Here is a 27,461-nt window from a genome sequence, read left to right as displayed (position 1 = left end):
GAAAATTTGCTAAAACGTGGAAATTTAAATAGAAATTTTAGAAAATATCATACGGCAGTTTGTCGATATTTAACCAATATGCTGGATTTATAGAAAAAAATATGTCGATTTTAGCCGAAATTTAAGAGTTTATCTGATATAGAATGAAGTCAACTTCACCCCCTTTCCATATCTTTTTCTGATTAATCTCAACCAAATTGAAGAAATTTCAAACATTGATTGTGATACAAGGGAAGGCCAAATATGGTACAATAACCAAATTAATTAGAATGCAACGAAAGCCATTAGCCATGCAAGATGCATTGCGAAAAAAATTGAATGGAACCGAAATATTGTCATACTATGTACTAATCTATGTGTTATAAAATTGTGACATTTTAGAAGTGTAAGATATATTATAATAAACTTATTATAACATAAGCTAGTTAGTATAACACTAATTCTTCCTCATACAATATTTACTTCTCACCTAAGAAACGAGCACTTACAAGCAACAGGATCCAAGAATGTATCTCCAGATTGCGTGAGAGTAGTATATGAACATATTGAATATAGGGGCTTTTAGATCTAGGTCCAAAAACATAGTGTTTTTAAGAGTGAGTCCAGTTATCTAATTATATGTTTTTATTTCTTTTATACTCATTTAATATTTTCTAAAAATATTAAAAATCAATTAAAATCTTTTAATATTATGCATTTTCCAACCCCAAAATAATTATTGGATAGATCCTCCTTAACTGAAAATAAAATTTTAGCCCCTCATAATTAATTTTCTCCACATAAACTCAATATCATTTTTTTTTTTACGCAAAGAAAATCCAATGACTAGGATCCACATCAATAAATTCAATAATTATGCTTTACAGATTTTACAGTTATTGGATCCCTAAAATACTCCTATTGCATGTTTGATGTAGACAAGTAATTATATGCAAATTGTAAAGCAGCATTAATGACTTTGCCAAAAAAACAAAAAAAAAAAAAACAAAAAAAAAGGAGAAAAAAGGCATTAACGTTGTAAATTCATTGCATATATAATATCAAATATGATTTTTTTTTTTTTTTTTTGAAATTGAAAGATATCATTAATTTGATCAATGATTATAAAAAATATTGAATATTAATGTTTATTTCTCAATTTAAATAATACAAATTAGAATGTGTCACATTATTTTATGCACAAATTTGATATATGTAGCACCACCCTATAAATATAGGTAAATTCACCTAAAAAAATGTAGGTAAATTATTTTATACAACGTATATGTAATAACAATAAAAGTTCCTAATAAATATAATAATACATACAAAAATAATTTATCTACAAAATAAAAGAATGTTGCTTGATTCAAAATTAACTTACCTACATTTTACATAAAAAGATAGGTAAATTATTTGCGCACGCGCACACACACGTATATATAAGAATAATAAAATGTGTTTAGTATATCTAATAATACATACACAATAATTTACCTACAAAATAAATAAATAAATTGTTTGATTCAAAATTAATTTACCTATATATAGTTTACATAAAGTATAGGTAAATTATTGCACACACATATATAATAATATTACAATGTGCCTAATAAATAATAAAACATGTAAAATAATTTACCTATAACGGTTGTCACCAAATAAAAAAATAAGACGTGATAGATAAGTATTAAAATAACGTGAGAAACTCATGAGTGGATAATTTCTGTAATAATAAGGCACTTATTCGCCATAATCATGGTAGGTAATTAAATACGTTAACGTAATTAAAGTGTTATGACACATTTGTAAATATTTTAGTAAATAGTAGGTCACTTATTTGTCTACTTGGGAGTTAATTTGAAACTTGGGTTTTATTTAGAGGTTTAAAACGTTATGGATTTTTGTCTAAAAAATAAGTACCGCAAGGGCTTAACTTTCAAGAACCCTAAATTAATTAGCATATAATAAAACATTAATTCATGTGTTAAGATTGCCGACCAACCAATAAGCACCAAGCATTTTTGTTTTTGCAGTAGTCCAAACAACGAATATAATCATGATGTGCATGTTTTATTAATTCGATAGGCAATGTGTGTACCTAAAGAGTCTTGATTTGTCTGTGGTCAATATAACCATGCACGTTTTCCTTACCAGAAACATACAAATGCAAGAGTGCGACGTGGGAAGATTATTTAACCGTAGCTAGCTATATATATATATTGCTGGTGTAACTATACGCAAGTGAGAGACAGTGATCAAGTCGTTTTTGAGAAGTCGACATGTCCTACAAAGTAAGGCTGCACGCATATACATCCAAAAAATGGTCATAAAAGTCAATTGGATGGCAATGACTCAGAGCCAAGAGACGGTCGAGCATGCAAAAGTCGTAATATATGATTGTTTTGCAACAAATTTCATAGAAATGTGATCGAGGAGGACATTAACAGATATAACACGGAGTAGACTAATAAGATTGAGCAAATCCCATTGCAGAATGAATTTTAATAGAGAAATGTTATCACGTTACAACTGTTTGGCAAGTTATGTTGTTAGACTGATAAGATCAACCTAATCAACTAATATTTAAATATAATTTAACCTAACTAATGATGTTCATCGACGATCAAGCAATATCAATATGTTAGGTCATATGTCAAGAGAACATTACTAATTTGTATATATATGCCCATTATATGATTTTCAAAGCCATTTCTCCTCTCAAACTACATATGACGGCCGGAGAAGAAATATAAGTTACAAACTTTCAATTAAATTGAGAAGATGTAAGCATAAAAAGTTGTTTATGCTTAACATTTGTAGACCACCGTCATGTTTGTGGCCGGATGACACCCTGAAACATGAACAAGAGATTAGGAAAATTAATGGGGGCGTTTGTGGCCCTTAATGGGTTGTTATGTCCGCCTAATAGGCCGAAACAACTACAGAAACAGTTAGGCACTAACAACTAGATAACTTGAATATCAACTGTGCGTAAGGACATTTCAACAATTTTATTTGAATATTATTTAGTCTAGTGACACTTATTTTTATTTTATTAGCAAAGTTTTTAAGTTCAAATCTCATGAACTACAGTTGCGTAATTGTTTCTTTTTCCAAGTACAAATTTGTAGGTCATGCATAGATTTCAGACGTGTTTCAGATTGCTTCTGAAAATGGAAAAAGAGTGTTCTGATAATTAAAGCAATTTTAATTGTAAATTATTTAGAAGTGCCTATATGTAAAAGTGTTTTCTATACAGATCCTCAAGAAGTACTTTCAAGTATTTTTGAAAAAAAAAAACTCTTAGTAAAATTTCAACGCATTTCAACTTAAAACACTTTTCAAAGTAAAAATCATTCACGCTCCGCTCCAATTTTCTCTAAAACTCCCGATGATTCATTTTTTGCAATCTCATTGGTCCTAGCTTTTTATGACTTGTCCCCTTCCTCTGATGAAAGCCCCACCGAAGCAGAAACAAAATCCCCACACCAGGCTCTCAATCTCCAGGAGCTTACGTCAACAATATATAATATAATTATATATATACACACAGAGTTAGAACTTTAAGACATTATCATGATCTTATATTGCATCAAGCAAAGTATGGAGCATATATGCATGCATGCATGTCATTCAGCTCATCATCTTCAGTCGGCCTCTCTCAAAACCCATGCTTGCAGTCGACACGTGGTGGTTTCCCATTGGCCGGTGATGACCTAATATACTTGGACACCAAGCTGGTACAAGTGAGTCAAAGATGATAATATTTGGGAGGGTTTGGAGCTGTAGCTTATGGCCTTGTACTACCACAAATTCATCTGTGTTCTCATGCCACCGTCCACTTGTTGGGTGATTGACAAGTGTTAGCCATCTACCGGTACTGTATTCTGATGGGTTATGAGTTAGAACAACTAGTACTACAAATTTTACAACCATTGCAGGGGACTTCGATTTGGTATTTTCCAAGTTCAACATTTTGTACCTAATTTTGGTAGGGAAATTTCAAGATGTACCCAAATTCGTAAAGATGATGGCTCACTTGGCTTAAGTACACAAAAGCTCTGATGACCGATTGGCAAGAACAAGACATGTTGTCATGTGTATTTTGAGTTTTTTTTCCTCTTTTTTTGGCACGTCGTTCTTATATTCTATCAAAAAAATAAAAAATGTCCTCGTATTCGTATTTTGAGTTTATTTCATTATGTGTTACGTTATAAGAGAAATACTATGTAAAATATTCTTGGTTACAAACAATAATATTTTTTTGAAAAAGTCTATCAAAGTATTTTTAAAAAGAGAGTTGTGCTATGATGGTCATAGTTGTCTGAACTTTATTTCATCGTTGTTCACCAGGCATGACCTTGAACATCTTCATAAGAATAAGAAATTAAAAAAAAATTGAAAACGTTGGGTGACAAATTGTCCATGAATTATTGTATTCCGTGACTTTGTAATACTACTCAATGCTTGAAATTGGCCTTTCCTTTTCTATCTTTCTTTTTATTACAAAGGTTAGGTTATCTTTACATTTGGAGTTTGGTAGATGAAGTTGAGATTCCCTTAAAGTCTTTAACATTATTGTGGCTCTTAGAGAAACACTTTAGTAGGGCAACTTGATCACGTGAACGATGATATCACTCTCATAAAAGCAATGGTTCTTTCTTGTATTTTGATCTCATTCAACCCCAGCTATTGTGACCTAGTGTAAAAGTTGCTCTAATCAAGCAGCCTTATTGAAGTATCTTCTTAGCATAGGGAAGACCTCAAACTACCATCCTGTCATGATTCTCTCAGGAAAGCATTGGATCTTTCTTGTATTAATCCCATTCAACTCCCACGAAAATTTAACTCAATATGGGAGTTGTCCTAATCATGTAGCGTATTGAAGTTTCTCTCACGTAGGTGAGGTTTCAAACCACCATCCTATCCCAATTGCAGCATGATTTCATTGCTTGTGGCAAAACCATGACCATTTAGCGTGCTTATTCGAGATTTATAGTTCATGTTATTGAGCATAAAACAGTGGACTTCAAGAGGACTTGCCGTGAGTTTTGGCTAGAACTTGCTGGTGTTTGGGATGTTACCCATCCTTGTTACCGAAAAACGAAAGAAAATAATAACGAGAAACGGAACGATTTGTAAGAATTCCGGGATTCCAAACACGAGGTATCGATAGACATTGTTCTTGAGGTTCCCTTAGGTAAAAAATATTCATCCAAAGAACACAAATTAAACTGGGAACAAAATAGTTTTGATCAATCTAAACCCATCTTATTAATCAAATAGCCCTAATCATACAAATGAAGTGACCACCCAGAGAAAAGCTAAAAAGTGGTACTCCCTCTACAAAATAGTTTACGAACCCCAGTACAGGTGGAACAGACGATGGGAAAAAAAGAAGTCATATCCTTCCGTAATTCGACTGTTTTTGTATGGTATAACAAGGCTGGGACCAGAGACTTTTCAGGGTTTTGCGAACATCAATTGTGTTAAAGAAGAGAAATCATAATCTTTTCCTGATTGTGCAGAAGTTGAAGATGATACTGGAGATGGTGATTGAGTCTTCTTCGCCCCATCGTTTGTCACGCCATTAACTGGGTTAACTTGGGCCATACCGTAAAAGCTACAAAATAGAAGCAGTAGTATGGATGAAAGAAAATACTAGGGGTAAAACGTTTCATTCATTAATATTAGCTGTATAGAATCCAATTAGAAACTCCGAAAACCTTTGGGAACCAGATAAGAGGTGTGTTATTATGCTAATGAAGCAAAACTAAATGTAACATTAGCACGAAATGATGAATATTTGATGCATTACATCCCCATTTCTCCAGTGTAAGCTCGTCTAATTGGTAAACTAACTTAAGCCCATATGTTTTAAGAACAGTGCTTGCAAAGAGACGGATTCATTATATTCCACAAAGAAAAGGTACGGCCTTAGATTCATAACGGAAATTGAGAAAAAAAAAATCATGGTAAATCTTAAGGTTTTACGCTCAATGTTCACATCATGCTCACTTCCTGTCAGTGTTGGTTTTGGGGGGTTGGGTTTGACATGGCAGTCAACGATTCACCACCAATTCAGTTCAAGAAGGGGCTTATTGCATAACAGCAGCAATCAAGGTTGTGAAACATGAACCACAAGGACCAATATGAGCTCAATTTGCTTCGGAATTTTTTTCATTTGCTAACCATTTACACACCCAAATAACAGCGAGAAAATCCCATCACACTTGTGCCAACTAAAACTAGGACAGGCAGAGATTAATGACATACCTAGACGCTGAATACGGAACAGAGGTCCCCAGTGGATGTGCCTGTCCCATGGTCTTTGTCTGACTCTGACTCAAAAGGAAAAATACACAATGAGAATGTCACTCAACGTTGATGAATGAAAAAACTATAGCATAATGAAGCCTTATTGTGGACTCTACCTGTGGAACTTTCTGTAGATCAGCCTGCCCATCTACAGGCATCACCAATCCAGGATATTGGTAGCCAACGTTTGACCAACCTTGGGAAGGTAAATTGCTTCCGTTGGACACAGGTTGTTGAATAATACCAGGAAACTTTTGATCTGCGCCAGATTTAGCTGCAGCCATGAGAAGAGACTGGTGCTGAGCCAGCATTGCTAGTTGCTGCTGATGCATTGAGAAGGGTGACACCATGTTCGACTGCAGATATTCAAATCTTTAAATAATATAACGTGCATTTACAAACCATGTTATGCAACGGAACAAGAAAACGATAATTCGATTTAGTCAAAACCAAAGTAATTTTTAAAAAGATTATTTTACTTAATTTTGTAAGGCTTAATTTTAAATTAAATAAATCAACCTTGTACAAAATTTATAATGGATTATGGGGCAAAAGCCAGATCCATTTTTGTCCAACTAACAAAAAGAATTTATCAAACCATTTAAATATTCTCCAAACAATAATTCGGATTCACATGATAATCCAGCACATACCTTCTCAAAAAGACTCATAATGTCAGTTTTTACGTCTTTCTGGGGTTTCTCTGAAACAGGTGTTAACGAAGGTGCATCTTTAAATAGATCCTCAATTCCTGATGAAGATTTGACATTGTTCTCTGCTGCATTTGATGGACCAGTTTTCTCAGCTGTCGATGCCTTTTCAGCAGCTGCAGATAAAGGCAACCATATCTCTTAACCCCCAGAACCAAACTTATATAGGATGATCCCAGTAAAGGAAAACGTGTTAGAATGATGGGAGGGAAGTAAAGACATACACTGAAAACCAGCCCAATCATTATCCTCAGCTGATGCTGCATCCGATCCATTCTCACTTGGACCATCCACTGAAAGCATGTTGAAAAGGTCAGTAGCATAATCAACTTTTGGAGGGGCAGTAGGAGCAGCATCAACAGCTTGCTTTGTTGCTTCAGCTGGCTCAACAGCTGGTTCTATTTTCTGAACATCTTGTGGTCTTGAGCCATGTACAAACTGTCAAAATTTGGATACACCATGACAAAACTTTTAGGTCTACTACTCTTTCTAAAATAAACGAGGTAACAAATACTATGGAAAAAAAACTGTAAAAAAAAAAGGAAATGGGCCAATAAAATCAAAGTATGCAATTTTTTTTACAGGACTTGAAACATACTGAGAGAAGAAATAAAAAAAAAAGACAAAGCGCATCAATCAATACACTTTAAATAGAAAAGGTCAAACCAAAAGGAACCAAGCAACAAGCAAATTAAAAATGACCATGTAAAACATGCCACCTGAAGAGATAGCAGCTTCACAATCCAAGTTTAGAATGAAGAAAATGACATTTTCTGAATTCAGATGACACCGAACTCAAAACAGCACAAAGAAGGAAAAGGCGGTTGATACTGTCAATTGCTCCTTTGCACATGGGACACCATTGAAGGGATAACAACCTTTCATTAATATAGGTACTTTAGCCTTCCATAGTAAGCAAGGGATAAAAATCATGGACAGTGATCTACACAAACAGGTGACTGAACTCCAAGCATGGCCATCCAGGCTATTCTTCAAGGGGAAAGGGATATGGTCTCAATCGAAAAGAAGAGCAGAAATCTGGACAATTTCCTGATCTCTCAGATTCCCAAAGAAATTGAAGTTCCACCACAAAAGATGAAGCAGAGGAAGCACCGAACTAGCTATTAACGCATTATGAGACAAGGGAAGCTAGTATGATCAGGGGAAAGGAACGCAGAAAGAGGAATCCTCATACCAGAAATCCTTCCAGAAATGAATCTTCTCCCTACTACATGATGTGGAACAAAGGTTAAAAAATAACTCAACAAGTCCCTGAGAAACGTCTCTCTATGACACCTACTTGAACCTCTACGCTCTAATTACCACTTTAGTGCCCCACCAATATTCACACTCTGGGTTACCAAATGCCAAAGGCAATTCAATATTTCTATGACACCATTGATACTTAATTTTTGCAAGCTTTCTGCATGCCAGCAACGGAATGATGCATTATCTCCAACATATCACATGTTTTTGTCCATTCTTGCTACCAATTATCAAACGCAAGTTCGTTCAACAATGCTCTTTTCTTTTAAAGGAAGATGATTTCCATGAAAACATGGTAACATAGTAGCACACCCCTTAAATAAAACTTTCCATTTTTAATTTTACTATTTCCCTTTCTTTTGTCATGTTTGTTGCTTTACTAACTCTCTTACTGTTGACCAAAAAAAAAAAACTCTCTTACTGAGAATATCTGCCCATCATATATTTTCTTGTTTCTTAAACAATACAGTTCATGCAAAACAATTGGTAGATCTGACATAAAAATCATTAACACTGAGTTTGTCAACAAGAACCCCAATCTACAATAAGAAATCAATCAGGCGCAACAACATGAAAACAAACAGAAAAAACATAAGCTTACAGGGAAACACCATATTAAATACCTGTTCAGGACCTTTCGGAGGAACAGGAAGACTAATTCTTGCAGCAGGAACACTTTCTTTTGTACGAGTCGCTAGAATGTTCTTCCTTTCCTCAACCTTCTTTTCAGAATTTCCAACATAACCATGCCCACTTTTTTCTGCAGGTTGAGGCCAATGTAAGTTAGTCCTTTCTTCCCACACTTTAGAAGGTGGCTTTGGTTGTCCGTCCCTAGGAACCCATCTCTTATCTTCATACCTGAAAAGAATGCCAGAAGCACTTTTAAAGAGTTTACCTAAATCATAATAAAAACTAATGATAGACAATAACTGTATCTCGACAAATAGATGCTAGTTCTAAGGGGTACCGCCAGACACGCACTTTGCACGAATAAAATTCTCAATTCCAACTCTGTCATAGTTTGGAGGTAGTTCTGCTTCCCAGTAACTATTTGACTTCTCATTTCCCATTGCTGTATAAAATCAAACAATCTTTCTAAACATAAGAAAATTGACATCAATCAACAGAGAAACAAACTAGAAGCCCAGGTCCTAAGACCAACTTACATTGAATAAAAGCAACCTGCTCTGGAAGCCATGTGTCCAAAGTAGCAGACCGCACCTGCAGAAAAAGTCAATAACACTCAGATCAGCGCATTACAACTGTACTACATGGGTTGTTCTTGGATTTTATATCAAATTCTGTTAATTTAAAAAATTATTTGTTTACCGTTCTACCCTCATGATATTAAATTATCGTTTATTAGAAATCTTGTTAACCAAGGGGATTTTATGGGTTTTTTACGGTTTTTTGGAGCCTGTCCATGTAAATATATAGATAAGAATGGAAGGCATGAAAAGACACAACGGTGCCGTTTGCCACCAACAAGGGGCAGTTAATGAAATCCATTTTCAGGATATTTTTCAAAAACCAAGACCTAATGTTAGGTGGATTCACCCGTTATTATAATTTGCTGGACCTTAATATTACTGTCAACAAAAATTCGAAGAGGCATACCAAGAGAAATGTAAACAGCCCTAACAATTAGTTCACCAAGTATTCTTGTCATGAGCCACATAAAAGATGAAAATCACCTTCGATATGTGTACGCCAAGACTTCTGTGGATCCCAGAACATTGCATGCATATAAAGATACCTAAATTCACGCTAGCCCATCTTGGACCCCTGTGAAGAAGACAATTCATCATTTAAAATTGATACTATACGTTCACCAATTTAGAAAGCTTATTATGACACTTGTTATGCATGGATTAAGATGCACGGCTGTTATGACTTAAATCATTTTTCATTCTCAATGCTTGGTTATTCAGTATCATGAAATGCAAATCATCTCTTTTGAATGCTTACGTACTTAGCTTTGCAGTCAGCACATTCCCTATTCTCTGGCAATTTAAGAAGTCCTTCCAGTATCTGCACATCATAAAACAAATACGCGAAAATTATAAATACATGCAACCACTGAATATAATCATAAAAAGAAAGTGTAACTATTTAAAGAGAGACCAATGACTTGCCGCACAAATAGCGCACTGGGTGATTTAACACTCAGTAGGATCACAATCATAATGTTGCAAACGATCTGCAACAGCTTACATGGAATGTCAATAAGGCAACTTCGATTTTCATTTTTATAAAAGAAATCAAAGCAGAAAATGATTTGGAAATCACACATAAACAGAATTGACAATAAATGCTTCGAAAGGATCTTCTTCAAGAATAATTTCTCCAAGCTTCAAAATTCACATATTAACTAATAACAGCATACACGGATAATTACAGATAACTGTTAAAGCACAAATGCAAACTACCATTATTGCCCATTTCGATAGTTCATCATCTAAACCTATGACCAAATTTCATACACATAGGAAAAACAGTAGGGGTATTGGTGAATCCAAACAAATTCAGATAAATCGAATCATGACCCATAACTATAGATCAAATCTCATCAAATCCAGTCAAATCTACCACTTCAATATTGCAATTCATATCCACGAATCCAAATTGAAATGTACAAATCTAATCAAATCCAATCAAACTCCAACCATGCACAGATTCTCAAACGTTTTCCCCTCAATTCTCAGCAACCAAACAAAAGGGATAATAACACCCAAAAACAGAAATCGAATTCCACAATTCATAGTCGAGGATCCGAAACAATTTGCACGGAAATGAACAGGATTGGGGGGCGGGGGGGGGGGGCAAATTCCAAATTCTGGGTGCATAAATTGTAATTTCCAAAATTTGAAAACGGGAAAAATAAAAAAAAAGACGAGACCTTTCTGTGCTTGGCGTTGAGCTCCTTGGTGACGTTGGCCTTCTCGTTCATGGTGAGGCGACCGTACAGCAGCAAAACTAGCAGACGCGAGGAAAGACGAAGAAGAAAAAGCAGCAGCAGCTCCGCGGGCGGACGAAGGTCAAATTGGTCTTTTTGCGCTCTTTCTCCCTCTCCTTTCTCTCTCTGGATTATTATGCGACCACCAAAGAGAAATGAAAGTAAGAGAGAAGGAGAGAGGTCAAAGCAGATTCGCTCTCGACTTTTATTTTTGAGTCTTTGCTATTAACTCGCCCTGTTTTTTCCCTTTTCACATTTCTCATTTTTTTTTTTCCTTTCATTTTTAAGGAAAATGATCCTTTTCCTCGAGATTTTTCCGTGATCGTGTCCGTTTATCGTACATCGTGCGGTTAGAAATTATTTGAAATTTAAAATTTAAAATGAAATATAAATAATACCTAATAAAAATTGATCGTACGATGTACGATGAAAGGACACGATCACATGATCCTTCAGATTTTCCCATTTTTAAAACCCAAAATCACATACTAGGAGTGGAGGTGACGTCAAGTTCAACCGAACCGATCAAACCGACCGGTTTGAACCGTTTTGAACGGTTTGATTTAATTTTGAATAAGAAATTCGATTGGTCCGAAATCAAATCAATTTATAGTGATATGATCAAATTTGATTTTATATTATTGTAAACTAGTCTAAACCGAACTGACATTTAAAAATGTGTGTGTGATAAGTCAAGTAATATTTTTAAGAATTAATTTGGTTCCTCATTAGCTGAGGAGGAGTTCCTCCTCAATTAACTTTGGGGGGCTGATTCAAGAAACTTCAAGTTTATGATCGAAACTGTTAATATTATAAACCACTCTATAAGGATATCTCTGCAAAAACATCGATAAAATATGAAATCATATAATCCTACAAAAAAAATTGCACAAATTCAGTAAAAACATTATCAACCATCTATATATTTATTATCATTGATTAAACAACATTGATTTTAACTATTTTTTTTGGAAATTTTTACAAAATGATTTTAATATAAACGATTTTAATTATAAATACAAAATAAACTGAAGAGGAACTCTTCCTCAATCTTAAAAATTAGAACATTTCCAAATGAATATCACAAACACAAAGTATGTATCAGAAATAATAGTGGAAAAAAAAATTAGTGTTTTCTAACCGAAATGTCAATTCTTATGTAGCCTGACACGAAGAACAAAATTTTATTATTTCTATTAAAAGTATTTAATGTAAATCGGGTGGAGAACAAAATTTAAAAAAATATTAATAAATGGCTTTATTATTTTTATTATTGTTTTTGTTCTGAAAATATTTATTACAATTATAAAATGTAATTAATGTAAATTAGGTGAGAACAAAACTTTAAAAAATATCAAAAGTGCCGCACAGGCTTTTAAATTTAAATTTTATATTTAAAATTTGACATCTACTTTACAATGCTCTTAGACTTGCTAACTATTTTGATAACATTTTCTTGAACCTAACACATAGAAGCGTTGGCTGCTCATGAAGGTGTGACAATGGCGGTGTCATGTGATTTTCTAAATTTCAATTTGAGAGGGATTCACTCTACATCATCTCAACTCTTCGAAGATCTTCTACTAATCAACAATCAAATTTTCTATATTGCTTACTAGGGGAGGCATGTCACATCTCGACCCGGGGTGGATCACTTCTCGGGCCCGCTCCACCACCGTAGCATGATATTGTCTGCTTTGGGCTTACCATTCTCTTACGGTTTTGTTTATGGGAACTCACGAGCAACTTCCCAGTGGGTCACCCATCATGGGATTGCTCTAGCCCCCTTCTCGCTTAACTTCGGAGTTCCTACGAAACCCGAAGCCAGTGAGCTCCCAAAAGGCCTCGTGCTAGGTAGGGATGGGAATATACATTTAAGGATCACTCCCCTGGGCGATGTGGGATGTCACAATCCACCCCCCTTAGGGGCTCGACATCCTCATCGACACACATGCAACCACGGTTAGGCTCTGATACCAAATTGTCACATCCCGGCCCAGGGCGGATCACATCCCGGGCCCACTCCACCACCGTAGCACGATATTGTCCGCTTTGGGCTTACCATTCCCTCACGGTTTTGTTTTTGGGAACTCACGAGCAACTTCCCAGTGGGTCACCCATCATGGGATTGCTCTAGCCCCCTTCTCGCTTAACTTCGGAGTTCCTACGGAACCTGAAGCCAGTGAGCTCCCAAAAGGACTCGTGCTAGGTAGAGATGGGAATATACATATAAAGATCACTCCCCTGGGCGATGTGGGATGTCACAAGGCATTGGTACGATTACTGTACCAAAACCCATGTACCAATTACCATACAAAACTTTTGGTATGACAAAATCTATTACCATTACCGTGCCAAACTTTTGGCATACTGAATTTCGGCATGCCAAATAGTTCGGTTGGTATGGTATGGTAATGGTAATTTGATTTTTTTTTTTTTTCAACCCAAGTCAAGATCCAAACATGTTTTGACCACTCCCTTTGGGTTTCTAAAACTTTTGTATATAATTATGAGAATTTTATAGAGATTCATTTAAGAAACAAGAAGTAAATAGATGGAAGAATTGCTGAAAGAACCCAATATTTCTAAAAAAAATAGTACAAAGATTCTTAAATTTCATATCTATATTCTTTAAAAATGTACAAAAATTAACTTAATAGACGAAGCCAGAGAGAAAGACATCCCAATTTGATGAAGGAGAAGATGAGATGTACTTCGGAGAGAGAGTCGCCGGAACTGGAGCAACAAATATGAAGTAGGTGGCTAGATGAGTGAAAAGATAAAGAGTTGCAGTGTAAGAAGGCTTATGTTTTTTTTATTGAGAAAGTAGAGGTTAAAGGGTGAGATAATTGGATAAATGACTAGGAAAAAAATATAAAGTGCATATATAATGATAATAATACCTAATTATATAGAAAAGAATAAATAAATGATATAATATTAATAATAGTAGTACGGTACGGTATACTACTGGTAATGGTTTTAAATACCATTACTGTACCAAAAATGTATGGTACGGGACAAATACTGTACCATTACCAATGGTACAAATTTTTTGCCACAATTTTGATATGGTACAATTGCTATGGTAATTTGGCAAAAAATTCTACCTCTATTGCTAACATATTTTCTAATCAAGATAAGTCTCATGTACGATAATAATATGGTCAAATTTCTATTTTGAAATAACATTACTGAATTTGCAAATGCTTAGCTCAAACAAGTTATATCCCTAGTAAAAATGGTAAAACAATACATAATTCCACATTAGCACATTGTATCATTGTTTCCACTTTGTTGGATGGTAATGTTGATGTGAAAGCTAGAAATGACATAAGATGGTGGGAAGCTTTTGGCTCCTCTAGCAAGTACTAGTCTAGTATAAAAAAAATATGTGGTCGGTATTGGCTTAAATTAGGAAATTAAGTCCATCATATCAGATCGCATTTCTCAATATTAATTTAATCATACAATAAAAGTGATTTGATTTGAAAAATCAAGGTGAGAATAAAAATATAAAGATCCATTCGTAATCGTATTAAAAAAATTATAATTTCTTAAAATATTTCTTAAGAACATCTTTTAAGAACATTTTTTTTAAATTAAAAAATTTGTTTGGTATGAGATTTAAAATTGTTTTTAAATTTTAATAATTAAAAAAAACAAATATGTCTACTACAACTCGTCGTGAATTTGCAAATTACTACTAAATTTAATTGGCCAGACATAGAAATTCAAAGGGAGGATCGAAAGAGCGAGAAATGAGAGAGAAATAGGAGAGAGAAATGGGAGAAAGAGAACAGGATGGTAGGAGAGAGAAAAAAATGATATTGGCTCAAATTATGAAATTAAGGTCATTTCCAACCAAAGGGTCCAGAGGGTAAAAAATAGCCCGAAAATCGTCTTCAACCGAGGGTTAGGGTAGAGGACTCGTGGGCCCCATGGAATTTGAAAGGGCCAAAGTGTTGGCCGCATGCAGCCAGCCAGCCAACTCGGGCTGGCCAGAAAATTAGAGCAATCTTGTTGATTATAACCGACAAAGTATATTTAATATAAATATATTCTTGTCGGTTATAATCGACAAGATTGCTTAAAGAAAAATTTGAATCCAACGACTAGCCGACGTCAACTAACTGTTATTTTTGAAATTTTTTTTTTTTTTACATTTTTTGTCACATTCCGCCCCAGGCGGGACCACTTCCTGGGCCCAACTCCACCGTAGCACGATATTGTCCGCTTTGGGCCCCGACCACGCCCTCACGGTTTTGTTTTTGGGAACTCACACGAGAACTTCCCGATGGGTCACCTATCCTAGGAGTGCTCTCGCGCGCTACTTGCTTAACTTCGAAGTTCCCATGGAACCCGAAGCCAGTGAGCTCCCAAAGGGTTAAAGGGCTAGAAGGTTGGCCACTTCCGGCCAGCCAGCCAACCTCGGGTTGGCCATTTGTTTTTTGCTTATGTTTGTATTACTAATATAAATGTATTACTGTCGGTTTTAATCGATATGATTGATTTGAAATTTTTTTTTTACAGTTTTATTATTATTTTTTATTTACGAAAATTTTCCTATAACTTCTATTTTTCATTTTTTTTTAAATTCTATTTTTTCCTATAACTTTTATTTTACAAAATTTGTAGTTTTTAACAACATTTAACAAATTATTAAAAAACATTTCTAGTTTTTCATATTTGTTAAAAAAAAACATATAACAATATGAAACTTAAACAACATTTAAGTTGTAGTTTTTAAATAATAAATTATGTTTGGCCCTATGGCCCTCGGTTGGAGACGGTTTTTTGTGATAGGGCTAAAATGAGCCCTCTGGCCCTTTGGCCCTCGGTTGGAGACGGAAGCAAATATGGCCTTGTACTGTTCATTAAAATATTAATATCTTAGAGAATCTTGGAGAGCCAGAGGGCTAAAATGAGCCCTTTGGCCAGCCATCGGTTGGAGATGGCCAAAGACCATTGTATTTTTCGTAAACATACGATATTATCTATATTAAAAGGTAGTAGAGTGAGCTAAGCCTTTCAATAGATTAGTAATAATATGGTTCAAATTCGCTTTTGGTAATAATATAACTTAAGACCTCTCACTTACAAATAAAAAATAATATCATTAGACCGTAGTACTAAATGGCAAAATCATCATATTATGTGATCGTTGCCAGTATTAATCTAATCATACAATAAAAGTGATTTGATTTGAAAAAGGTGAGAAGAAAAGCATAATTCATCCTTTCAAGGTGGCTTCCAAGTTAGTGGAATTGGTTAAGTAGTAGCAGACAATGCTTGCTGTGTGGTTCACCCAACTTCAACATAACTAAACAAGCAATAACAGCTCCACAATAACTACTACTTCTTTATTGTTTTTGACAAACAAAAAAAAAAGGGGTAAAACTAAGAGATCCGATGGTATAAGATTCTGGAAAATGGGAAGCGATTTTCGTAGTACTTTTTTATGGGCAATTTTTTTCTAGTTTTTGAATTTAATACCAAGTGATAGATTGTTCTAGTAGATAGATCGTTATCTTCAACTCATTACATTTTAGTCCCAATCTTCTTTATTTCCTTAATTAAGTTTAAAGTAGTAATATCGCTTGTAATTAAAAAAAAAACTATTGAATTAACTAACTTAAACGAAATAAAAAAAGATTTGCAAAAGAAGACAATGAGAGTGTGAATGTGACTTAACCACTACCCAAACCTATGAATGAGAATGAGAAAGTGAAATTGTTGGCAGACAAAACAATTTAACAAATCAATTTGCAAATGTCAATTGTTATTTGGGGGGAGCTGGTTTGAGTCTTGCAGGTAATGAGTTGTGTTGAGTGATCACAAAAGGTGGAAGAATTATTTAGTGGGAATCCATCCCACTTAATAAAGTGGGAATTATCAAACATTTTGGGGCTGACCATGTAACTAGTTATTTTTATTGGGTTTGGATCGGTTTCAACCCGATCTGTTAAGTTAATAGGTTACTTAAATTCAACCCGTTAACAAACTTTTTTCATAAAAAAATTTTGCATTTCATTTCAACTTACATTTTAACCCAATGCTCATATTAGAACGAGAGTAGCCTTTTAGCAGGGAAAGGGATTCTCTCCGGTTCCCTTCCACCAAATCCACCAAATCACCTAATCCGCCCATTTGAAATTTGATTCAACGACTAAAGTTATTACAACTTTTAAAGAAGCTCTTTGTTTGTAACCGTTGGATCGAATTTCAAGAACCCGGATTGATTGATTGGGTGGATTTGATGGAAGGAATCTAGAGAGAATTCCTTTCCTTTTACCAGGTGCCAATAGGTTAGCATTATGGTTAGTTCCATGGAACACAGTACCAGGTAGTTTGATGTCATCTTCAAAATAATTCTGTTATCTCTCCCCAACAATCTATTCTTATAACTTGGTTGTCTGATTTCTCCAATTCAAATAAAATCAAGTGTTCTTTCAAAATATCTAAAAACGTTTTTAAAGAAGATATTTTTAAATTCCCAAAATAATTAGTGCTTTATTTCAAGAATATTCCGTTGCGTGCTTCTTGTAAATGCACTATAATTTTTCTTTTAAAGTTATTTTTTATCAAAAATTATTTCCAAAATCATTTTCAACCAAAAAAAAAAAAAAAAAAAAAACTCTCAGACATTTTAATTTAACTTCCAAACCAGCCCGCAATAACTCCACCGCTTCTTCTTCCCCAGCGCGAAATTGCTTCCTCGTAACGAGGAATCTATAACTACAAAAAGTCTGCAAGTCCCCCTTTGTTGTAGGGTTTTACGTTTTCTTCTCTTTGTCCTACATCTTTTTCCAAATCGCGGTCTTGTTTGGTTGCCGAGAAAATGAGCGAAATATTATTCGACAAACAGTGAGATGTTGGGGTTTTGCATTTGAGTTTTCAATTTTGTGACTCCGCCCAAAACCCTACCTTTGATTTCCAAATAATAACAATTTCGAGGTTTTCTTGAAAGTTGATCCTTGTAAGGCCAGGAGTACGCTTGATGTGACTACGGAAGATGGCGGCGGCGCTCAACCGGAAGCTCCATGGAAGCAAAGAGGGCCTGGGGAGAAGGAGGCGCCAGTGCACGAACAAGTGAAGAGAATGCAGAAGCTTTCTGCACACAGCACTTACGTCACTCACCGGTTGCGGGTTCTCAACAAAATTCTCCAGCTTTTGTCCATTCAGGTGCACAAACGTCGGATTTTCAGTTTACTGTATAAAGCGTAGTTTAACTATTAACTCTCGCCTGCTACCCAATGGATTTAAACTATTATGTTCGGAAATTTCCATTTAAAACTGCAATTTAATTTAAACACGGCCATAGTTCGGAACAGAACTTGTCCCACATCGACCACGGACAGATAAACATAACCCTTTATATAGATTGTGCATGGAACTCCCATTGCCGAGCTTACTAACGAAAGCTTATAACCCAAGTGGGGGCGACAAGATGTTGGGACGCTGGTTCAGTCTCAGCGGGTCGGATCCGTCGTGGCTCTCTTCTGGCCCGCCCATTCCAAGCTGGGAGTTGGGCTGTTTGGCTTGGGCGAAGGCTCAGGCTTCATGGTTCCTAGAGCGGAGGGCACCGCGTAAGGCTGGCTTCACAGAGCAACGATTACCTCCCGCTCTCGGCAGTGGAAGGATAACGGGTCGGTGCCATCCGGATCCACTATGGCCCGCTGGACTGTTCCAATTGAACCAACATTTCTTTTTTGCTTTCATTAGGGTAGTTTTTGTTTTAATTTATTTTTTTTAACGGAGGGATTTGAATTTCCTTTGCTCAATTTGGTATTCTAGTTGATCGACACGACAAGGCAACTAAAATTCCAAATTATCTAGCTGCCTAATTTATTTATTTATGGTTGTCTAATGGGCTCTTAATTTACTATTTTTTTTTGTTAATGAAATATGGAATGTTGTGTTTTGTATATGATTCTGGTTAAAATTAGAAGAGAAATGTTGTGTTGGGGTTGCTTTTTGCTGGGCTGTCTATCTGAACTCAACCTTTCTCGGCAGTGGTCGGTTCCATTTGAAAGTTTTGTTCTGTGGAATTAGGGAACTGGATCCCCTCCTGAGCATAGGGTGGGGATCCTCCTGACCTGGCCATCTGGGCCTTTAAAATTTGATCCAACGGCTACAATAATTATAACTTTTAATGGATCCCCTTGTTTGTAGCCGTTGGATCAAAATTCAAGGATCCAGATGACCCGGTTAGGAGGATCCCCACCCTATGCTTAGGAGGGGATCCGGTTCCTGGAATTAGATGCTGTAATTATCTTAGTTGGAAGACATGATCATGTTACGACCTTCCTTACCTTTTCGGATCACTTAATACTGTGTCCATATGTGCTATACCAATTATATTTTATATTTGTGTTTATGAGAAGACACGAGTTTGGGTCTTTTCCATCACACACTGAAGATTGTACGTTTTTGGCACACTAATAACATCTTACTCTTGTGACTATCTTTTGTATGCGTCTCTCTATAAATATTTTGTTTTTTTTTTTTTGGTGAACCAAGCTTGTAATATTCTTTTTGTTGCTCTGGTATCCTTGCCTCTTGACATGGTGGAAGTGTATGTTTTTGTGATGTAGAAATATGTGTATGGATGCAATTCCTTTGGAGTTAATGACTTGGAGCATTCCTTGGTTTCATATGGATGCAATTCTCCGAAAGCAGAATCAGCATGAACTTTGGACCTCATTTCTTGAAGTCCCCGATTTTGGTAACTTCATTGTCGGTTTTTCTGTGTTTCTCATAATATTCATCCGTTGAGACTGTTCATCAAGGAGGTTTTTTTATTTGTTCTGTGTAGTGGCAGAGCCAGGATTAAATCACAATGGGGGCACAATAAGAAACTCAAGAAGTTCTCCAGGAAATATTAAAATGGAACATAAGTTATTCCATTTATTCAGTTTGTGTATGAGACCTTTCTCCCATGGCTTTATAGCTAGCTTTGCCTTGGGAATGAACCAGCGGTCAAGAAAGCTTCATACAGGGGTTATGCTTGGCTGATCGGTAAGGGATTTTACTTTGCTGGGTTTGGATTGATTATGGGGTCGGGACTATTATTGGTTGTGTGAAAATAAGAGCTTATTGGGGTCACTTGCATCCGTTGACCCCAATGTAACTCCACTACTGGTTATGTGAATGTGAAGAGTTGTACTTTAAGTATCTTCATATCTTAAACCATGCTTATTTTTGTTTGTTTGGGACTTACGATTGTGTTTTTCTTAAGCCTCAAGTTGCAGTGCTACTTAGTACTACGGTTTAATAGTATTCATTTTCACTTGTGTAAGCAGCAGCCACCAAAAAAGAGGAGGCAGCCACGACAGAAGGGAGAAAAAGGAAGGACCAGAGCACCGTTCTGCAATTCGTCATCGAAGAGTTTCTTCTTCTCCTTTTACTTTCTGTTTTGTTTGACTTTGCTGCCCATTTACATTATGAGTAACTAAATTTCATAGTTGGGACTTGGTTGAAGTCTAATCATGTTTCCTTGAGAATTTTCGATACATTTTGTTATAAGACAATTTGTTGATGCTTTAGTGATAAATTCTAGTTTTAATTCCAATCTTATTGAGTTATTTTATGATTGATCATCATAGAATAGCTTTGTAATTGAGTTTGTTACATGGATAAATTTGGATGATCGAGTCTTGTACCTATGCCGGGTGACAAGAGAACTAGTTACGGTTCTTGGAATTAATTATCACGAATAACCGGAATAGATACTATTTTCTAGGATTCGTGTGTTTGTCGATTTCCATTGTATTATGCTTTCTTGGAGTGCAATTAAGTAGATACCATGCTAAATACTTCGAGAATGAAAGGAGTTAGTGTAGACGCCCATGCCTAATTTGTTGTTTAGGGAAATCAATAGCTTAAAGAGTAAATACCATGCCTTTAGGTAGACAAATGTAAAGCATAAAAAAAAATCTGTTTTGTATCATAGTATGTATTAGTTGCTTAGGCGAAAAATGTTAGAGATGGAAGTCAAAGTCCTAACCGTTCAAACATCGTTTTCAAAACTCTTATTGCCAATTACTTTTATTTACCTACGTTGTCTAAATTGTGCTTTTATAGTTAAACTTAAGAAATTATTTATATACTAAAATCCAATGGAAAAGTACTGTTTATCAACAGTAAAATGGTGGAATCGCCCTCAATCAGCTTTCCTTGCCCCGTTGTTTTTCCATCTTGGCACAGTGAAATTACGCATTTGTCCGCGTTGGCCACGAGTCCATCATCGTGTGAAACCTCTACTTTGGCTGCAGTTTCTCGATTTTTCCATCCGTTTCAGTTATCCCTTTCGAAAATCTCTGCTTCCGTTGCTCTCAACTTGCCTTCTGTCACTCTCAAACGCCGGATAAGCTATCGACCACCCCCTCTCTACCTTCTTCTTCTTCTTTCGCTTCTCCCTGTGCAAATCTGAGAGACGCCTACCTTTGCTTTCCAAATAATAACAATTTCGAGGTTTTCTTGAAAGTTGACCGGAAGCTCCATGGAAGCAAAGAGGGCCTGGGGAGAAGGAGGCGCCAGTGCACGAACAAGTGAAGAGAATGCAGAAGCTGCCTGCACACAGCACTTACGTCACTCACCGGTTGCGGGTTCTCAACAAAATTCTCCAGCTTTTGTCCATTCAGGTGCACAAACGTCGAATTTTCAGTTTACTGTATAAAGCGTAGTTTAACCATTAACTCTCGCCTGCTACCCAATGGATTTAAACTATTATGTTCAGGAATTTCCATTTAAAACTGCAATTTAATTTGAACACGGTCGTAGTTCAGAACAGAATTTGTCCCACATCGACCACGGACAGATAAACATAACCCTTTATATAGATTATGCATGTAGCATCAATCGCCGAGCTTACTAACGAAAGCTTATAACCCAAGTGGGGGCAACAGGATGTTGGGACGCTGGTTCAGTCTCAGCGGGTCGGATCCGTCGTGGCTCTCTTCTGGTCCGCCCATTCCAAGCTGGGAGTTGGGCTGTGTGGCCTGGGCGAAGGCGCAGGCTCCACAGTTCCTAGAGCGGAGGGCACTGCGTAAGGCTGGCTTCACAGGGCAACGATTACCTCCCGCTCTCTGCAGTGGAAGGATAACGGGTCGGTGCCACCCGGATCCACTATGTCCCGCTGGACCGTTCCAATTGAACCAACATTTTTTTTGCTTTCATTAGGGTAGTTTTTGTTTTAATTCGAATGTTTTAATTTATTTATTTTTAACGGAGGGATTTGAATTTCCTTTGCTCAATTTGGTATTCTAGATGATCGACACGACATGGAAACTAAAATTCCAAATTGTCTAGCTACCTAATTTATTTATTTATGGTTGTCTAATGGGCTCTTAATTTACTAATTTTTTTGGTTAATGAAATATGGAATGTTGTGTTTTGTATATGATTCTGGTTAAAATTAGAAGAGAAATGTTGTGTTGGGGTTGCTTTTTGCTAGGCTGTCTATCTGAACTCAACCTTTCTCGGCAGTGGTCGGTTCCATTTGAAAGTTTTGTTTTGTGGAAATAGATACTGTAATTATCTTAGTTGGAAGACATGATCGTGTTACGACCTTCCTTGCCTTTTCGGATCACTTAATACTGTGTCCATATATGCTATACCAATGTACGTTTTTGGCACACTAATAACATCTTACTCTTGTAATATCCTTGCCTCTTGACATGGTGCAAGTGTATGTTTTTGTGATGTAGAAATATGTGTATGGTAGTGATCCTGGAGATTATATCATCAACTTGGCATTCCATTTCCCACTTTGGAGTTAATGACTTGGAGCATTCCTTGGTTTCATATGGATGCAATTCTCCGAAGGCAGAATCGGCATGATGAACTTTGGACCTCTTTTCTTGACGTCCCCGAGTTCGGTAACTTCATTGTCGGTTTTTCTGTGTTTCTCATAATATTCATCTTGTTACTTCATCCATTGAGACTGTTCATCATCAAGGAGGTGATGAGAAAGGATTTGAACTCATTTTTTGTTTGTTTTTGTTGTGTGATTCTGAAGAACTGTACTTTAGAGTTCTTTACATCTTAAACCATGCTTTATTTTTTGTTTGTTCGGGACTCTTACGATTGTGTATTTCTGCTGTCGTTTTGAAAACGAAAAATGGCTTAAAGTAATAGTGCAAGGGGTTTGTGTGTTCGAGTTGTATTCCCTTAATATCGCTTGTATAAAACTATATGCAACAAGAAAAAACTGTTTTTCATATTAATTGAGAGGCTAACTTTGTAGTTGATGCCTTTGCTCGCCATGGCCTTATTAGTACTAATTGTCATATTTTGGATCATTGTACTCCTTCATTTGCTCTTTATGCCCTTCAGTTTGATTCTGTAGGGAACGGTTGTACTCGTGGTTTTTCCTTTTAATTTATTCTTCTTGATTAAAAAAGAAAAGAAAGAAAAGAACTGTTTGACTAAAATGTTTTTACAAATGCAAAACCCTTAAAAATATTAAAAACACTTCTAACAGAGAAGCGTGAATGCTCTTCTAAATACAAGTGCCTCCAAATTTGAAAAAAGCAATTATGGACAAAAAGTGCTTCCTAGACCATCTCCAAAGAAGATATCAGATTTTAAACAAAAAATTTAAATTTGACAGCTTATGTCGCATTTTGACATATTTTAAAATTTTACTCTCTATCTGATATGTCAAATTAAATTATTATTTTATTTCTCATAATTTTTGTTTTGACATTATCTAGATCCTTTTTTCACCACCTCTTCGTTGACCTCGCCCATCACATGGTCCTCTCTCGCAATGACCTACATCATCCTTCTCAAATCCACCAATTCCCTCTTCATCAAGAAAAGCCTCTCCTTCAATGTCAGATTCTCTTCCTCCAATTGAACAATATGGGTATCCTGATCATCCACCCTATCCAAAGCATTGTTACAAGCAACCCCATTGTAGTTTGGGTACACCAAGTCGAACCGACTCAAATCATGATCCAACCTCCTTTCCACCTCCACATGGTCGTCCACATCCCTCTCACTTGATCAGCCACCACCCTCCTCGTCATCATTTCCAGGTGAAGGAAGCCAAATCAACTCTTTCATTGACCCATACCCATCAATACCCACTCCGCTTTCACCATATCTCTTAAGATCTCCCTCAAAGGTGAAACATGGGCATGGGCAGAATACTCGGAGTCACTGCACAAGGTGAACCCAATGAGGCTAAGATTCAACAGAGGCGGCTTTTGGGCAACGAATTAAGGCATCGGCTGAGGCCAAGCCTTGTAGTTCCGATTCATCATCATCAACTGAGATTGACTCTTCATCATCATCAAGAAGTCATAAATGTTTTAAAACTATAAAATATTAATAAAAAGCATTTAATAAAAAATTAAAATGTATTTGAAGCTGCTGTCAAATTTGACAGCAAACCCTTTTGTTGCCATTCCATGTCATGCCGCATAAGATTTGACATATTAATAAAAAGCATTTAATAATAAATTAAAATGTATTTGAAGCTGCTGTCAAATTTGACAGCAAACCCTTTTGTTGCCATTCCATGTCATGCCGCATAAGATTTGACATTTCGGTTGGAAACAATAGTGGATGTCTTTTTTTACTGTTATACCTTATGTGGACAATTTGGCATCTCCACCTCTTATAAGGGCAGTTTTAAGCATGCCTTCATCTCTATAATCATTTACATGGAACAAATATACGGTATCCATATCGTTTCATAATAATGATACAAACGCAATATACACAAAACACGTATTATTATTATTATTGGCGCCAAACGTCCCAATCTCATAGTCTAACAATGGCGTTAAAGTCAAGTCACAAACTTCCCCACTTATTCATAAAGCGACCAAGACAGAGGAAACCCTGAAGCTTTGAGCTACAGAGAAAAAAAGGGGGATTTGGGATTACATCTCCAGGACAACCGATTCGCTGAAACGGAAAAGCTTCGGACCTCGGTGGCCGACACCCAATTCGGTCAAACGAATCACACCCGATGTAACATCTGCCAAGAACTTGTGCTCCGCCGCTTACGAGTACGGGGCTAGAGTTCAGTTCCAGTAACCTATTAAACTCACTTCCCAAATTATATGTGGGAATTTGTTGACATGGAAATATCAAGGGAAGAGCCCTCCCTTTTCAGTGTATCCAGATACTCAGCTGAAGGTTGTGCCCTTGCAACTTTGGCAATAGCCTTGTTTTCTGCATCTGTCCCTCCCTCCAAAAACGCTCCCACAATCCTCCCGTCCTTGATCCATGCTGCTCCAAACTTCGGTTGGTTTGATGCTGGATTGGGGTCCCCAAACAGAAACAGATCGCCCACATTGTCTCCATAAAATGTCCACGACAAATCAAAGGCACGGGAGTAGAAGTACGGAACATAGTCATACTCTTCAATGCACTTCCCTTCCTCGCTTGCCCTGATAGCTCTCACAGCATGCTCAGCTGATTTTCTGGCATGGTCAACATGCTCAACTCTTCTCATGTCGTCATACAATTTCATAGGGAAAGTAGCAATGTCCCCCACGGCATATACATCAGGGACATCTGTTTCGAACATTCCATCAGTTTGGATTCCGCCTTTCTCTTCACTGACTTGCCCTTGGAACAAATCAATTAGAGGCTTTGCGCCGACACCAACAGCAACAATGTCAGCTTGCAGCACCCTGCCATCCTTGAGTTTCACTGCCTTTACCTCTCCGTTCGTGTCAGCATCGAACCCTACTGCAGTGGTGCCCTTGATCATTTGAACTCCTTTATTGGCGTAGTAACCCTCGTAGAAAGCGGCTATCTCCTTAGTGAAAAGCCGAGGCATGCACCACGGTTCCGGAAAAACTACGGTGACATTGAACTTGTTGATTCTAATAGCTGCTCCGACTTCAAAACCAATGTACCCTCCTCCAACAATCACTAACTTTCCGTTTTTCTTGGCTCTAATTGCCTCCACAAGTTTATCGGCATTGCTGATTTCCCTCAAGTAGAAAATGTTTTTGGCATCATCTCCTTGCACACCAAATTCCGTCAACCTTATAATTCTGGAACCAGTTGCAATGATCAAAGTTTCGAATTCAAACATTCCCCCAGTTGCACTAGTGAGGATCTTTGATTGAAGATCTGCTTCGACTATTTCTGTGCTAAGAAGTAACTCAATGGCTTTCTCCGCATACCACTCCGGAAGCAGCTTCTCTCCTCCACTTCCGACACAGACATGGAACCCCGGAAGCCTTGCAGCTCCCTAAGGAAGCAGATAGCCCTTACTAAGTGCCGGACGTTCATAAGGTGCAACGGCTTCTTTGGATATGATCGCTAACTCACCTGGTTCAAGCCGTTGCTTGACAAACTCCCTTGCTGCGTATCCAGCTGCAACTCCACCACCGATGATCACGTACCTAAATGACTTCTTACTGGAAATCTCACTAAAGAGACTACCCTTTTCGAGCAATTCTTCAACTTCTCCAATTTTTTCTTCAACAAGCTTTGCAAGATGTGCAATCGAGAGAAATTTCCGTTCGCCGAGTTTTTCAATAGTTAGTATTTGAGTTTTGATCCTTTCCACATTCTCTAACCACTCATAGACTTCATCGCGTTGCGGTTTACTTGGAAGGAGAGGCTCGGCCTCTATTTTCTCGATTATATCTTGACTTTGGCTAATCAAAGTTTTGTTGATACTTTAACCATCGTGTAATCAGAGCCCATATGAACATTATTGGTTCACAAATCGGTGTCAGAAATCCCATAGCTTCCTGCACATCACCAGAACAATGCAAGATAATTTTACTCTGAATATACGGTACCTCGATCCATATATTTTTCAACAAGCAATTCGATATATAGAGGATCATTAATCTGGTTTTCGAAACTGTGGTTAAACATTTTGTACCATATCATATACAGGTCCTAGCAACATCTTCGTCTATTTATGTATTGAGTTTTAATCTCTTTTAGTGAAAGTCCTATTAACTTCATTAGCACCAGCCTTTATCTTTTTCATTTCCACATGATTTTCCAGATATTTGTCGAGATTTTTGTCGAAATTATACTCTTCCTGATTCTGATTTGAAGAGCGGGGAACTAGCAGTACTTGTATCTGATTACGATGGCTAGCTCTTGGTTGTTTGGGTTTGATCTAAAATTAGTTGTTAACTGTTATCTGATTAATTAACTAAACTATCAGAAATTTGTAACATAAAAGAAACTAGCAGTCGATAATTTTCAGAAAAGAGAGCGTACCTGGCTTC

At 36.5% G+C, this 27,461-nt stretch overlaps 1 protein-coding gene, 1 long non-coding RNA gene and 1 pseudogene across 2 annotated transcripts; 1 reads left to right on the top strand and 2 right to left on the bottom strand.

The window, feature by feature from the left end:
- Nucleotides 1–5,151: 5,151 nt before the first annotated feature.
- On the bottom strand, nucleotides 5,152–11,437 carry LOC137741984 (ADP-ribosylation factor GTPase-activating protein AGD5-like). Its single transcript, XM_068481702.1, has 11 exons — nucleotides 11,176–11,437; nucleotides 10,249–10,307; nucleotides 9,971–10,061; nucleotides 9,443–9,497; nucleotides 9,258–9,348; nucleotides 8,900–9,134; nucleotides 7,235–7,448; nucleotides 6,954–7,126; nucleotides 6,417–6,656; nucleotides 6,259–6,323; nucleotides 5,152–5,605 (listed from the first exon to the last, which is right to left on the bottom strand). Exons 1-11 carry the CDS (start codon nucleotides 11,224–11,226, stop codon nucleotides 5,446–5,448), a joined length of 1,434 nt encoding a protein of 477 aa, XP_068337803.1. The 5' UTR covers nucleotides 11,227–11,437; the 3' UTR covers nucleotides 5,152–5,445.
- Nucleotides 11,438–17,871: 6,434 nt separating this feature from the next.
- LOC137743729 (uncharacterized) lies at nucleotides 17,872–20,780 on the top strand. The gene is made up of 4 exons (XR_011069517.1): nucleotides 17,872–18,417; nucleotides 19,830–19,960; nucleotides 20,051–20,253; nucleotides 20,538–20,780. It is a non-coding gene; the product is annotated as an uncharacterized lncRNA (long non-coding RNA).
- Nucleotides 20,781–24,897: 4,117 nt separating this feature from the next.
- LOC137741338 (monodehydroascorbate reductase, seedling isozyme-like) lies at nucleotides 24,898–26,960 on the bottom strand (annotated as a pseudogene).
- Between the last annotated feature and the right edge of the window lie 501 nt (nucleotides 26,961–27,461).

Source organism: Pyrus communis, chromosome 8 (assembly GCF_963583255.1).
Source record: "Pyrus communis chromosome 8, drPyrComm1.1, whole genome shotgun sequence".
Classification (NCBI taxonomy): domain Eukaryota; kingdom Viridiplantae; phylum Streptophyta; class Magnoliopsida; order Rosales; family Rosaceae; genus Pyrus; species Pyrus communis.
Note: the sequence above shows the minus strand (reverse complement) of the source record. Positions and strands in the feature narration are given on the sequence as shown.